Genomic DNA, 13,890 nt, shown 5'->3' with positions numbered 1-13,890 from the left:
CAACGAGGGTCTGGCGGAGAATTGCCGCTTGAACCCAATCGCCGATGCTCTCCGCAACTTTGACCTCGTTCCATCGAGGCAGCTTATCTTTTTGTTTTCTTTCTGTCTCTCCTGCGATCGCTTTGCCGCCTGTATCCTGGTTTCAGCAATGTCTTTGTGTGGCGCTTCGGTATCCGGCTCCGTGACATTGCACTCTGCCTGAGAGGTGCTCTTTCGGAGCCTTCGATAGTAACCACACTCTCTATCTCTACGACCACTACCTGGACTCACTCGCGCCGGGCGCTCTTTCGATCACCATGGCGTCCGCCGGTCCGATGCCGGAAATGCAGAACTTGGTTGCTCATATTAAGACTCTCACGGTTCCACAACTGAAGGAACTTCTCCGTTTCGAAGGACTGGCAGTATCCGGCGTCAAGGCGTCTTTACAGTTGCGCATCATTGATTGTTCGTGGGCTCCCCCTGCGCCTGGCTCCCTCTGTATTTGCCGTGGAGGGTATGAGGTGATTGCCATCGCTGGCGATGGCTTCATCTTGTCCTCTTTTGTCAAATTCCCCCATGGTCTAGAGCCAGCGCGCGCATTGCCGTTTCCAGTCCTAGTTATACGGGTGACTAACTACTGTCGTGCTCCAGATCTCGAGCGTCTCGCCAACTCTGACGGCAATGGGGCTCGCTACGATGCTTTGAAAACGCGTATTCACCAGATCGCAATACCAGGCGCTTCTTCATTCCAGTCCTCGTCTCCAGGCTATCATCTCCCCCCACCACCCACAGCGTCTTCAACGCCATCGCAGCCTCGAGCACATCTAATGGGAACAGGCGCACCTTTCTCTAGTTCCGGGCCCGGTATGCGCGACCACCTTAACACAGCAATTTGGAATTGGGTGGTTGACTGATCAATCGGTGCAGGTCGTCTCTCATTTAAAGAAAGCCCTTTTTTCACCGTTATCATGCCCCTCACGTCGGTGATGGAATGCAAAGGTACACATTTGATTTTGTGAGGGCGTCCATTTGGTGCTCTCTCCATTCGTAGCTGAAGAGACCTTGGCTGATGGTTTCCAGTCCGAGAACAAACCAGAGACAGCGTCGAGCTGAAAATCACTCTCAATATGGCCACGGCGACCGATTTGCAAAATGATCCCAATCTTCGAGTGATGATTTACTGCGCCGCGGACTCTGGGCTCAAGCAGTACACGAAATCCGACATTGCGTTTCCGCACCAAGTGGAGCTCAAGGCCAACCTGGATGAAGTCAAGGCAAACCTTCGCGGGCTGAAGAATCGTCCCGGGACGACCCAGCCAGCTGATGTCACGACTCACTTGCGCAAAAAGGCCAATTACCCCAACAACGTGGTCATGACTTATGCATTGACGACCAAGGTGAGTGGATGAGTATCCAAGCGGGATCTCGTTGAGCAAGCTAATCGCTAACTTGTCCTCGCCGTGAAGAAATTCTTTGTGGTTGCGAATCTCGTTCGCCAGCATCCGGTGGATGAGCTTGTCGCGGAACTGAAAACACGAAAAATCATTTCCAAGGAACAGGTCATTCGTGAAAGTAAGGCGCCCTTGACTTCGTCTGCCCCCTTTCTTGGGGGCGTTGGGACTTGCCCATAGCCAAAGTTACTGACCCGGGTGATGGATCAGTGAAAAACCGCGCCGATGACAGCGATATCGTTGCAACGTCTAGTATAATGTCGCTCAAATGCCCTCTCTCAACGCTGCGCATCCAGGTACCTTGTAGGTCCATTGTATGCACCCACAACCAGTGCTTCGATGCAGCTTCCTTTTTGGAATTGCAAAAGCAGGCGCCGACATGGACCTGTCCGGTATGTTCCAAGTCAACGAGCTTCGAATCGTTGCAAGTCGACCAGTAAGTTTTCCCGTATCACTCTATCACATGGGCTCGCGGCTTCATACTGATCGCGCGCGTTTCATGCCAAAAGATATGTCAATGATATTCTCGATTCGACGTCAAGAGATACCGAATCCGTGGTGGTTGAACCGGATGGAGTCTGGTCCGCGCCCAATGAAAATGATGCAGTGAACCTTGGAGGTCGCACCCCGGCCAGCGATGGGGATGGCGAGGACGACCTGATTGAAATCACCGAGCCAGGTGCCCCTACCATCAAACGAGAACCCAACTCCTGCACTACCACGGCCATGTTGGAACGCACACCCGCCCAGTCCAAGTCCCGCGAGGCGTCAACGCCGTCCTCCGCCATACGCTTCTCCAGTAAAAAGCGGCCTGCAGCCCCAGTCATTGACCTGACGGGCAGTGATGATGAGGACGATGAGTCTCCTGTGCCGCCGATGAAGCGTCCCGCCTTGAATCTCGGCATCCGCGGGATATCTTCACAAGAGTCTCATCAACCGCTGATCAATAGCCCTCTGAATGATCGAGCGCTTCCGCCTTCCTATTAGGGGAGATAGATCCAGGTGATCCTGGAAAGATGAGATACCTCGAGGGTCTCTGGATGATCCCTTTGGCTTTTGAACTCCCACTCGTCATGATTCACCTGCCGTGGAGCTCTTGTTCTTTCCTTCCACCTCCTTTTTCTTCCCCATATTGTTCTTTTATTTCCCTGTGGACTCTCAATTATTAATTGTGTCTCTTTTCATTCAATTGCATCGGGCCATGGTGTTCCTGGCGCGGTCATGCCTTTACTTGGCAGTCACAGTTCTCATCTTTTCTCTCTCTCTCTCTTTTGTTCTTATTTCATGGTTTCTCTGCGGGCAGACATGAGACTGTTCGATGCTAGCGATTATAGTAAAGAGCATTGGTACCTGGGAATGAATCTGGAAAAAGGACTCTCCGGCAACGCGTGATTATTTGAGCATACTCGACTTTAGAAAGATGAGTTGGTGAATCGGTGCTGAATGAGAGAGGACCCGCTTCTTATTCAAGATACTTTCTTGATGGGTGGCGGCTTCTGTGAAAATGCATGTATGCTTGAATCTTTTGAGGTCTCCGAGTGAGTTTTGTATTCTTGAGTCACGGGTCATTGTGGAGAGGGGATATTCAACCTAATCTAGAAGAGGTCTTTGTTCAAATAGAAGGTAGCCTGGTCTATGTGATTTTTGGTTCTCGACAGTTGACATCATTGCCAAAGTATCAGCAAAAGCAAACCAGTCGTCCCTATCAACCATATCATACGTATTACACTATCTGTACTTTCTGCTCTTTCTAGTCACATACGATTTCAAAGTTCCAAATGATGGAGTGACCACCTTTTTTTTTAAAAAAAAAAAAAAGCTTTATATAAAAAAAAAGAAATTTCCTCCATTCCTCAGCATCCAACGGCCCCTAGACTTCGCTGGAAATTAGCAGCAGACTTCAATTATTGAAGTTGTCTCTGTACTTCTTGCCTTTTGCTCCCCGACAGTCCGCCCGCGCGCACTTCTACACTTCTTCCCGTCCAGACTCCAGACCCGCTCGACTCCACCCACGACTTTCATCGCATAGACACACCTCCACCTCCAGCTTCACCCTCGTGGCTCTCCAAACGATCCCAAACCCACGCTTCATCTTTCTACCTACTCGCACGACTCAAAAGTCACCCAGATACTCAACCTCAATATAACCTAGATCAGTACAGATCACCCCCCCCCACACCTCCCCCAGTGACCGTCCCTTTTTATCGCCAGCAATCACCAATCCAATCTTGAGATTCCTTGCGCCCGTCGACATTTGCGGAAAGACCGCGGCTTTCTCTCTATCTTTCCTTGCTCTCTTCTTCTCTCGCGCTTTCGCACTCTCGTCGCCATCATGTCCTTCGACGCCTCGGCCTCATTATCCATCTCCGATCCTAATGCCCGCGCCCTCAGCTCCTCATGCTTTGACTTCTTGTTAATCGAACTGGTACCCATGGCTGAACGTCTTGCGAAAGAGCTCGCTTCCCACGAGAATCCTGAGGATCCTGAAGTTCGAGAGTCGACTTATTTTCGTCTGGAGTCGTTGGGTTATCGGGTTGGTCAGGGTCTTGCTGAAAGGTGCGTGAAGGTGGTTGTGGGGGAGGAGGGGTCCGAAGGACCAAGTTATACATGACGATGATATGGACCATTCTACCTTGTCCTACGCCTTGCAAGACTTTCGGAGGAGGTGTCAATTCACTTGGGGTTGACATGGAGGCTAATATCCTTATGTCTTTTATTTCTTTGGGGGAAGCTACAGATTTTCGCGTGATCGACCCCGTTTTACAGATAACTTGGACGTGATCAAATTCCTCTGCAAAGATTTATGGACGGTGCTGTTTCGAAAACAGATTGATAATTTGAAGACGAATCATCGGGTATGTCTCTGCTCCTTTCCCCCCTCTTTTTATATGAACTCTTTGGCGTGTTCTCGTGGAAACACAAACCCCCTCTCTCGGTGTCCTTTTCCATCTATCTTGAAAAACGCCATCTCGGGGAAAAGTGAGCGCTAGAAGAACACTCGAGCTGCTGGGCTCTGATCATCACTACTCAACACACGCGGACGGGATTGCTCATGGGTATCTAGGGAGTCTACGTCTTGACCGACAGTGCATTCAGACCTTTTGCCCGGATGAGTATGGCTGCAAGGTCCGACGCTGTAAATATGGCGCAAGCGGTAAGTCCTTCCAAGCATCCATGCTTCTTCCTTGGGCAGAGTCGACCATGGGGGCCGTACCAACAGGTGTAATTTGAAAATGCTAATCGATCTCTGGTCCACAGTACCTGTGGTTTCCCTGTGGTGTGATCCGAGGAGCTCTGGCCAATCTGGGAATCACGACGACCGTGCAGGCAGAGACTTCGGAGCTCCCGGGGGCGACGTTTCAGATCAAGACCGTGCAGACTCGGCCGTAAAGTACATTCACGGACCGAGGTATATTGGGAATCGACCCGGCGGAGGAATCGGTGACTCGAGGGATGACGATGCAGGACACAGCGAGCCCTTGGAGAGATTCTGCCAGGATAGAGGCCAATGACAGACCGAACTAGGATAGGAGACCGAAAGGGCAGGGGTTGATCGCGTACAACGGACACTGCTTGGGACTCACCGGCGGGCCCGGCGGGACTGGGTTGATCGAGTCTGTTCCGCAGCTGCACCTCAAGCTGGCCCCGTCGACTGCGGATGATGATGAATGTGCCCACGATCATTTGACACACAAACCTACAGTTGGGGTTTACGTGGCGAGAGATGGCCCCTCTCACATCTTCGTCAAAGCAGGTGGGTGGAAATGAGGCACGGGGTTCAATGTATTTTTAATTAATTCGTAATCATGCCAACCTTCCGCGGGTGGGAGGACCATGTCATCTCAGCTAAAAGAGCACTTCCACCGCTTATTCTTTCTGAATTTGTTCGTGAAACTCGTTTCAGGGCGCTCAAAGCCTATCTTTCCACCAGGAGAATGATTAGCGAGGTCCTGCAATTTCCGAGGCCAAAAGAATTTGCTGAAACAAAAGGGCCTGTCGGGAGAGTATGAAGCGGTGTGCGACGGGGGAGGGGCCAGCTCGATAGGTAAACGAGGCAAGGCTCAAAGTATTGGGGGAGAAGACAAAAAGCAGCGGGAAGGAAGGAAAAAAGAAAAACGAGAGGCGAAAAAAAAAGAAGATTCTCAGTGAACAGAGACGGCTCTTACTTTGGTGGGGGGTTCTTGACGAACTCGACGCCCTTCTCGACATTACCCTTGAGACCCTTGATGCAGGCCTCGAGGAGAGACTTCTCCTTCTCGGTAATGCCATCGAGGATGTTGACGGCCTTCTCAGCACCGTTGGGCTATAGGAGATAAGAACATGGATGTCAGTTCGACATTCCGGTTCTCCGCGAGCAGTTCAGGAATGAATGGGGGCAAAAAGAAAACTTACGCCAAGCTCAACGGGAGTGGAGAAGAACTCGACACCGGTGGCCTTCACAATCTCATCACCGCCGGGCACACCGGGCAGGTAGACAAAGGTGGGCTCAACGACGCCCTTCTCACCCTTGGAAGCCTTGATCACAGCCTCGGCGAAGCTTTTCCGAAAACCATGTTAGTACGCGTCAACAAGGCATCGTTGGACACGGAAAATACGAACCGGAAACCGGCAAAGGCCATGGACAAAGTGGCGGAACCGGCACCGTCCTTGGCCTTGACAACCTCATCACCACCGAATTGAACACCTAAAGAGAGAGAAGAAAAAAGAATCCCGCTTAGTCAACCAGGACGCTCAATTAGATACAAGCAATGGTAGTAGTGGACACTTACGGTTGACGAGAGCATCGTAGCGGTCAGCGGGAATCTTGAAGTCGGGAGAGACCTTGCTGAACAGGGGGACAATGGTCTCGCCGGAGTGACCACCGATGACGGGGACGGTGGCCTTGGAGGGGTTGGACAGACCGGAGAACTCCTGGGTGAAGGTCTCGGCGCGGACAACGTCCAGGGTGGTGACACCGAACAGGCGCTGGGGGTTAAAGACACCAGCAGCCTTGAGAACCTCGGCGGCAATGGGAACGGTAGAGTTGACGGGGTTAGAGATGACCAAGATGAAAGCCTTGGGGCAGAACTCGGCGATGCCCTTGGTCAGGTCACGAACAATGCCGGCGTTGATCTTGAAGAGATCATCACGGGTCATGCCGGGCTTGCCTACAAAGACAATCCGAATTTAGCACTGTCTGTTCTGACCGTCTCAGGGAAGGATCATGAGGGTGAGACGAACGAGGAATGCCGGCAGGGATCACGACAATGTCAGCGTTGGTCAGGGCGTGCTTCAGCCCATCGTCCTTGGGGAGGTAACCTGTGAGTTTCTGCAGAACCGGTCAGCCACACTGGACGCATCCCACGAGACCAGAGGTTGAGGGCGGATGCGGCCCCTCCCAGGTATTGGGGGGCGCGCGGCCGGACGAGTGCAACATGCGTCGCAGGATGAGGATCACGTACAGCGGCGGAGGAGATGTGGGACAGGTCGGCGGCAACGCCGGGGGTGTTGACAACATCGTAGAGAGCCAGCTCATCGACCAAGGGTGAGGCCTTCAGCAGGAGCGAGAGGGGCTATGGTTTCGTGAGGAGCCACCGGTTAGCGCAAAATGAACTTTTCTCGGTTGCTTCTTCCTGGACAGAGTGCCCGCGAGGTCGTCTTACCTGGCCAATGCCGCCAGCAGCACCGAGGACAACTGTGCACCCACGTTAGCTTTCCGAGCACCCCCCAGGTCCACCCCACGCTCTCCGAGCGGATCACCGAGGTCGGCCATGACATACCAGCTTTGACCATGATGTCGAGTGAAAAGTAGAGATGGGAAAAAGACGGAGCAGGAGAAAGTGATGTGAGTGGAGATGGAGAAAAGGGGAGAGGAGAAAGAGGAGGGGACAGGGTCCTGTATTTATTTGGGTTTGTCGGGAAGCAGCTGAGGAGGGGGAGGGGCAACCCCGGAGTGTCCATCGGGTCAGATCTCTGGTGGGAGCGACTGTTACAAGATGGGTCTCGGTCTCTGGGTCACTGGACTGAACCGGACGGACTGGATTCAAACAGTAGGCTTGATTGGAGCTCTCGTGGCCTTGAGAAGTGAACCATCTACCGGGCTTACGGTCGAGAAACACGCTGATTGACAGAGTAAAGTCATTTCTTACTGAGTATTGTTCTTGTCCGCCCCTTTTGGTAGGCTGTTCGAGTACATGATGCAACAAGGACATGCTATTTTCATCTACAGTAGCTCCCTGAAGCTCCAATTACACGTGCTCGGTAGAGGCTCGGTACTGGAGAATTAAGGTACAGGGCGGTATGTACACCAAAAGTACATTTCTATCCTTTGCATAAGGTAACTCAATCTCCAGTCTTTGCCTCGGAGCGAATTCGAGATCATCGCGACTCTATTCCATATACAGGACCTTTTCATATATATGACCTTTGAATCAACTCAGTCCGCAGCTTAGGGCTGATCCCAACAAAAAAAAAAAGCGCATGGGGAAAAAATATAAATAATCGCGTTCGCTATTTTACTACATTTGGCCGCCCGGTCTGCATGTCTCCATGTTTCCAGTCCCCACCAGTCTAGAATAATCAGTCATGAGGAACCACAAACGGAGAGGCTTTTCCTGCGTCTCGGTCCGTGGTACGGTGGTACAGTACCTGAGTACCGCCTGGACACGACTCTTTGAATGTTCCTCCCAGGTCAATCGGTTATGGGATGTTGTACCGAAACCATTGGAAATGTACAGGCATCGTATGCATCCATCTTATTATCTCATACACCCCGTGGTATATTGTAACATAGTCCAAGCCGTACGTAACTAATTGCATGCAGCTGTGTCTGGGCATAATTACAGGATCCTCGTCGAATGACAAAGGATTCTTCCATTATTAATTGGGGTTTACCGTGTGTCTTTTATTAACAGGACATACTGTCCCCCGACGGACAGATGGTCAGATGGCCGCACGCTCGTCGGTACTCGGCATGCTGGCGCAATCAGTCAGCCTATTTGCACGACAAAACAAAACAAAAAAGGCACAATACATGTATATATGGTCAACGATGGTTCCGCCCGATGTCGCACGTTTCAAGATCCAAGACCGAGCTAAAAGGGCATGTCATGTTGGAGTCCATACGTACTGTACTACTACTGTATGTATATGCGTTCGTGACCTACACTTTCAATCCATGACTCAATATTTAGCCGGGCTTGTGCCTAATGAGGTTCAATCCGGTGGTGCCATGTGCCAGTCCAAAATTTACAGTCTCGGATTTATAAGATATCGCCCACCTGCATTCTAGTCTCAAACTGGTCCGATTTGAAAACCTCTTCGCGCCCCATGCTCATACTTGATGAGTATACCAAGGCCCAGGGACTGCGATAACTTGAACGTGATCCACCATACTGCACCGTAGAATTTACCCATCTTTCACCTATGATCCCATCTCTACGCTCGACAACCCGGAGCCTTCCGGCCACCTTCTCGTGTGCTTGTGATTCTCGGCATCTCGCCAACGGACTTTGGATGGACAGTCGTCCTCATCACCCGCCTTTTTCCGATCATTCATGACATCGCCCGGACAAGAGATTGCGTATTCCACGGCAAAGTCTGCCACGAGCTGGTGGGGATGGACAATGGTAGTAGGTAGCTCATAGGACCGGTCGCCAACCGTGGCCGAGAATTATGACATAGCTACATTCTATACCCATATCTTCTTTGCCGAGATACCGGTGCGCCGAAATGACGAGCAATCTTAGCTCGCGAGGTGCGCAGGTCGCCGGTGTCAATGCGACGTGCGAGCTAGCATACGTTTTTGGCTTGCCCGAGGCTTAATCTCGAGTCGGTCCGACAAATCGGTTGAGCTTGGAAAGAGGGTCCGTTCATGTCGTTCTCACCGTACCCGCTGATTCCAGAGCCTTAGGAGACTTGTACAGTCGATAACCTAATTCTGCACTTCCCGAGGCACATACCGGGACATAGATAGGTGAAAGGCTATAGTTCCTGCAAACGCCCTCACCCAGAAAACATCGTGACCGCAATAGTGGCCTTTTCGTTACGTACTCATTGGCTATCAACGCACTCTCACCAATCTTGAGAGAAGTTTGTTTTTTTTTGGAAGAAGTTTATTGGAATTGTTTCTTTTTCCCTTGAAAAAAACGACCGGGAATCAGGGATTTCCTCCCATTGAACCCTGTCCCCAGAGTGTTGGTCAAGCTTCAATTGGCTAGAGTACATGGATTCTCCTTCCAATGCGTTCCAGCATCAGGCGCACGCGCACGGCTTGCCTTCGGATGCCCAGATCCGATCTCACCACAGGTGCGCGTTTCACCCCTCCGACGTTCCTTTTTTTTTTCACTCCCATCGGACGTGATCACCCTTTTAATGAAATGGACTTTGAAAAAGAGGACGGAGTAATTTACTCGGACTTCTCAGCCTGGCGGGCCTTGGCACCACGGGGCTTGGAGGCGGGGTCTCCTTCTTGGGGAGAGCGGCGCGGCGGAGAGCGCTCACACGGGCGACAGCCTCCTCGCGGACGTCAGCGCGGTAACCGTGCTGGGCAGTCTTGCTGGCAACACCCTTGTAGACCCTGGAGAGCGCGAAAGAAGATGTTAGTCAGTAACTGGTTTCGCCTGAGCTAAATGAGGGCCTTATGACCCCCGCCCAATTGGAGACGGCTGCTGGAGCATAATCCAAGCTCCGTATCGCATTTCCAGGAAGCAAAGGCGGGGTCGAAGTGGGAGCGATTCCGTGGGGGAAGTCTCAAGGGTTGCTTACTTGCGGGTAGAGGTGCTGGGGCCGTAGGTGGTGACGACCTGGTTCTTAGCGGGCTGCTGGGGGTTGGGCTTCTTGGTGATAACAACAACGTTGCCGTTGTCGTCGGACTGGACACCAATGGCCTGAAGGAAGAGAGAGACGTTCGAGTCAGTTGCCAACGTCAAGATTTCAAGATGAGAGATCACAAAAGGCATGTCGATAAACCGGCACGATCTGCGTTTGCCTTTGCAAGGTGTGAACAGGTTGGATGGACGAGAGAAGAAGATACCTTGTTGTTGGCGAAACCAGAGTACTATATAAAACAAAATGTCCATTAGCCAAGATGTCGCTTGCTTTCGAATTGGTCGCAATCGCCTCAAGCGCATAGTCTCTCATTGTAAGTCTTATCATACCTTGAAGGAGTGCTTGTTGACCAGGTTCAGGGGGTCGCGGGAGAACTGGGAGCCACCACCGGTGTTACGGCGAACCAGATAGGCATTCTGGTTACCTATTATGATGCCGCAGCTCGGTCAGCTACGGATGCGCCCAGGAAAGCTTTCGGATCATTTGTCCTCGACGGAATTGGGTGAATTCAAAGACGTACGGGTGATCTGCCAGATCAGGTCGTTGGAAACGTTGGGGCGAGAGACGGACATTGTGACGTGGATGCTGGATTCGTGGGAATTGCAATCGTGAATCGCCCTCTAGGTCGTGGCCGACTTGTGTGATGGATTTCTCGATTCGGTGCCTCGCTAAGCAGGCCATTTTAGGAATAGTGCCCGTCGTCATTGATGCTGTGCTGCCTGAAGCTCTCTTATCTAATCGGGCATGACCCCCCGCCGGTCTGTTTGAGGGGCTTGACTATGTGAATGCCTTGATGCCTGTAGTCCAAGATTCCTGGTTGCCTGGTTGCCTGGATGCCTGTCTGCCTGACTGAGTGCCATCCCCCGGACAGTTCATCCGAGATGGACTTAGTGGCCTGACTTTCGAGGCATTAATCTGGATCTCGTGAGTGAATGAGTGGACACTTGCTGCAGCCTCCAGCTCCGCCCTCCCCGTCAGCCTTCCCCATTCGGAGTTCGGGCATCGCGGATGACGACTCCCTCTACATTTGGTGCTTCTTCACTGCGAGCAACCTGGTGACTCCAACGCTCAAGCTGCGAAGCTTTGCCTCTATTCACACTACGTTGAGATACATTCAACGTCCGGTGTGCACCCTCCCTTTCAAGGATTACGCCCATCATGGGCTACCTGCTCTTTTACTCCCTCGTGCTTTCCGTAATCATCGCAGGAACGGGTAAGTCGCGATTTTCTCTCCCCCTTGTCCTCCAACAGCCGGCCCTTCCGTGGGGAATGATTCGACTGACAAGATCTCTGGTCAGCGCTCTATATCACTCGTTCAAGATGGCTTCACCTACTGCCAGTCCCCGATTACATCTATGATCGCCTCCCGTCGAGTTTCACTGCCGATCTCGAGGCCGGGATGAGCTCCTCTCAATTCGACATTTCTGCCAATGTCGCAGACGGAGACACTCGAGCGGGTCTGGATCAAGCAGCCAAGCGAGAAATCCAGAGAATTATGAAGACCCGGCGAGTGTCTTTCGATGAAGCTCGCCGGATCTATACGGAACAACGGTTCGCAAGGAACAACATTGGCCCCGATGGTCGGCCGAGGGACCCTAAATTTGTCTCCTTCTCATAATTCTCCTCGTCATCACAGCGCGCACCCAACCTTTTCTACGTGCACTTTTACACACTCATTCTCTGTCAACCTCTCATACCTTTCTTTTCTCGACATAATCTTGCTTTGGTAAAACCTCGTGTCATTGGGGACGCAACGCAAGAGTGCAACATTGCACAGATGCTATAACCGCATTACGCTGCGGAACCTCAACTTAGGTCGAAGGATTTTCGTTATCGTCCATGATTGGCCTGTGTAATCCCGTCGAGGTCTCTAATGTAAACAGGGCTCTCGGACTTGGCAGTAAGATTTCACACTGGATAGTATCAATTATCCACTAGGCTGAGCACGCACTGATCGTTGAGATGACTTTGCTGCCTGACCAATCTAAGCTGTCGAACGTACCACATCCCTTTTCCTGATCTTTCTGAGAGGCGACCTGGGACCCTTCTCTCTCCGAAAGACTCGTGATGTTCACTCTTCACCGAGCGGCGCAGACGAGATCGAATTGACGACGGTGTGTTCTGCTGAGCCTGAGGGTTTCAGCCCCTCGTTCGATCTTCAAATCGTCTCTGGCTACGCGACGAATTTCATGGCCTATCCAATTCAATAGATATGGGAGTACGTGTTGATCAAATCCAGGGAATTCCCATCTCTTTCAGCGCCCAACTCCATATCCTGGCGGCTGAAAGCCAGGTGGAAGCGTAGGGGGTGCACCCGGGGCCACCGGGCCTCCCGGGGGTGGTGCGAAACCAGGAGGAGCAAATCCTGGCGGCGGTACGGGGACCCCGGCCGGAGGTGCTGGGAAGGCAGCTTGGGGACCGGTACCATTGTATGCGGGTGGAATGTAGGCCTGTGGCCCGCCATATCCTGCTTGCGATGGCGGAGGTCGGGCGGGTAGACCGGGGGGAGGATTCGTCAATGACGATGCAGGCGGGCCACTAAGCCTCCCTTGTTGAGGTGGGGGAGGAGGCACGTTCTGGTAATTCATCGGCATAGGCATGGGCATACCTCTGCCCATACCCAAGTCGGGCGTCTGCGGTCCGGTGCTTATGGGTCGTGCTGCTTCGCCATTGAGAGTGGCCGCTGGAGGAGCGCCAGGGCCAGTAGGAGGAGCTGAAGCGGCTGCCCCCGTTGCGAATTGAGGAGGCGCCACTTGCTGGGTTGGTGGACGTACATTGTGTTTTCGGGCTTGGGCGGCCAGCGTCCTCTCAGCTTCGTCACCGTGTCTCTCTCCCTTGCCATCCTTTTTGTAGGCATATTGCACTGAAACCTGCTTGTTCATGAGGTACTGGCCATTCATGTTGGTGATTGCCGCATCGGAGGACTCAAAATCAGCAAATGATACAAATCCGTAGCCCTTGGAGAGGTTGTTGTCATCCCGCGCCACCTAAAAGAGGGTAGGAACCCTTTTGTCAGACTCTTTGATTGATGAGGATGTAGATGGAGGGGACGAACCTTGGGAAGATTCGTTAATGTTCCGAATCGACTGAACGTGTCATAAAGAATTTGTTCGGAAACCATAGGATCGAGATTTCCAATGAAGAGCTCGGCGCCGATTTCGACTGACTTCTGCTTGTCTGCGGAGGCCTTATTCACACGAATGGGCTTTCCGTACAGACGAATTCCGTTCATGATCCTCGAGGCGTATTCGGCATCCTCCTCGCTGATGTACTCGACAAACCCGTATCCTTGATGTGTCTGGGTCACGCGGTCTTTGGGAAGGTGAACATTCACAATGCGCCCAGCCTGCAGCATGAGTTCCCATACCAAGCTGTCCGTCGCCCGCTCGTCCAAATTGCCAATATAGACAGTGGCTTCTTTGTCCTGCTCCCTGTGCATTTGTCAGCTCAAAAGATGTTTCAATGCTTGTCCTGCCGAACCTGAATCAGAGTGTGTCGTACCAGTGTCTTGCGCCGGACATCTTAGCGACTGCGCCTCAGCAAGGGCAAAGGCAATAGCCGAAGGAAAATGATTTGGGGGATCGGTATCGAAAGCTCTCAGCCAATAAATAGAGAGTTTGTGGAGTTTGGAAGTATCACGAGCAGGCAGAGC

General features: G+C 52.1%; 6 protein-coding genes across 6 annotated transcripts; 3 read left to right on the top strand and 3 right to left on the bottom strand.

Annotated features, from left to right (window-relative positions):
* Nucleotides 1-296: 296 nt before the first annotated feature.
* On the top strand, nt 297-2,417 carry POX_c04452 (uncharacterized protein; the record flags this gene model as incomplete). The annotated part of the gene is made up of 6 exons (XM_050113330.1): nt 297-843; nt 907-978; nt 1,060-1,376; nt 1,446-1,551; nt 1,641-1,866; nt 1,940-2,417. 6 exons carry the CDS (start codon nt 297-299, stop codon nt 2,415-2,417), a joined length of 1,746 nt encoding a protein of 581 aa, XP_049970886.1.
* A 1,345-nt stretch (nt 2,418-3,762) lies between these two features.
* Nucleotides 3,763-4,820, top strand: POX_c04451 (Trafficking protein particle complex subunit 6B; the record flags this gene model as incomplete). The annotated part of the gene is made up of 4 exons (XM_050113329.1): nt 3,763-3,986; nt 4,168-4,285; nt 4,495-4,584; nt 4,689-4,820. The coding sequence occupies 4 exons, from the start codon at nt 3,763-3,765 to the stop codon at nt 4,818-4,820; spliced, it is 564 nt and encodes a 187-aa protein (XP_049970885.1).
* Nucleotides 4,821-5,592: 772 nt separating this feature from the next.
* On the bottom strand, nt 5,593-7,202 carry POX_c04450 (malate dehydrogenase; the record flags this gene model as incomplete). The annotated part of the gene is made up of 8 exons (XM_050113328.1): nt 5,593-5,733; nt 5,823-5,967; nt 6,030-6,114; nt 6,200-6,577; nt 6,651-6,738; nt 6,872-6,982; nt 7,073-7,104; nt 7,190-7,202. The coding sequence occupies 8 exons, from the start codon at nt 7,200-7,202 to the stop codon at nt 5,593-5,595; spliced, it is 993 nt and encodes a 330-aa protein (XP_049970884.1).
* A 2,577-nt stretch (nt 7,203-9,779) lies between these two features.
* On the bottom strand, nt 9,780-10,810 carry POX_c04449 (putative 60S ribosomal protein L28e; the record flags this gene model as incomplete). The annotated part of the gene is made up of 5 exons (XM_050113327.1): nt 9,780-9,987; nt 10,176-10,297; nt 10,444-10,467; nt 10,568-10,662; nt 10,759-10,810. The coding sequence occupies 5 exons, from the start codon at nt 10,808-10,810 to the stop codon at nt 9,780-9,782; spliced, it is 501 nt and encodes a 166-aa protein (XP_049970883.1).
* A 586-nt stretch (nt 10,811-11,396) lies between these two features.
* POX_c04448 (UPF0357 protein) lies at nt 11,397-11,856 on the top strand (the record flags this gene model as incomplete). Its single annotated transcript, XM_050113326.1, has 2 exons — nt 11,397-11,451; nt 11,537-11,856. 2 exons carry the CDS (start codon nt 11,397-11,399, stop codon nt 11,854-11,856), a joined length of 375 nt encoding a protein of 124 aa, XP_049970882.1.
* Nucleotides 11,857-12,493: 637 nt separating this feature from the next.
* Nucleotides 12,494-13,759, bottom strand: POX_c04447 (Splicing factor 3B subunit 4; the record flags this gene model as incomplete). The annotated part of the gene is made up of 3 exons (XM_050113325.1): nt 12,494-13,225; nt 13,294-13,669; nt 13,740-13,759. The coding sequence occupies 3 exons, from the start codon at nt 13,757-13,759 to the stop codon at nt 12,494-12,496; spliced, it is 1,128 nt and encodes a 375-aa protein (XP_049970881.1).
* Between the last annotated feature and the right edge of the window lie 131 nt (nt 13,760-13,890).

The sequence above is a fragment of the Penicillium oxalicum genome, chromosome III (genome assembly GCF_001723175.1).
Source record: "Penicillium oxalicum strain HP7-1 chromosome III, whole genome shotgun sequence".
NCBI classification, from domain to species: Eukaryota; Fungi; Ascomycota; class Eurotiomycetes; order Eurotiales; family Aspergillaceae; genus Penicillium; species Penicillium oxalicum.
Note: the sequence above shows the minus strand (reverse complement) of the source record. Positions and strands in the feature narration are given on the sequence as shown.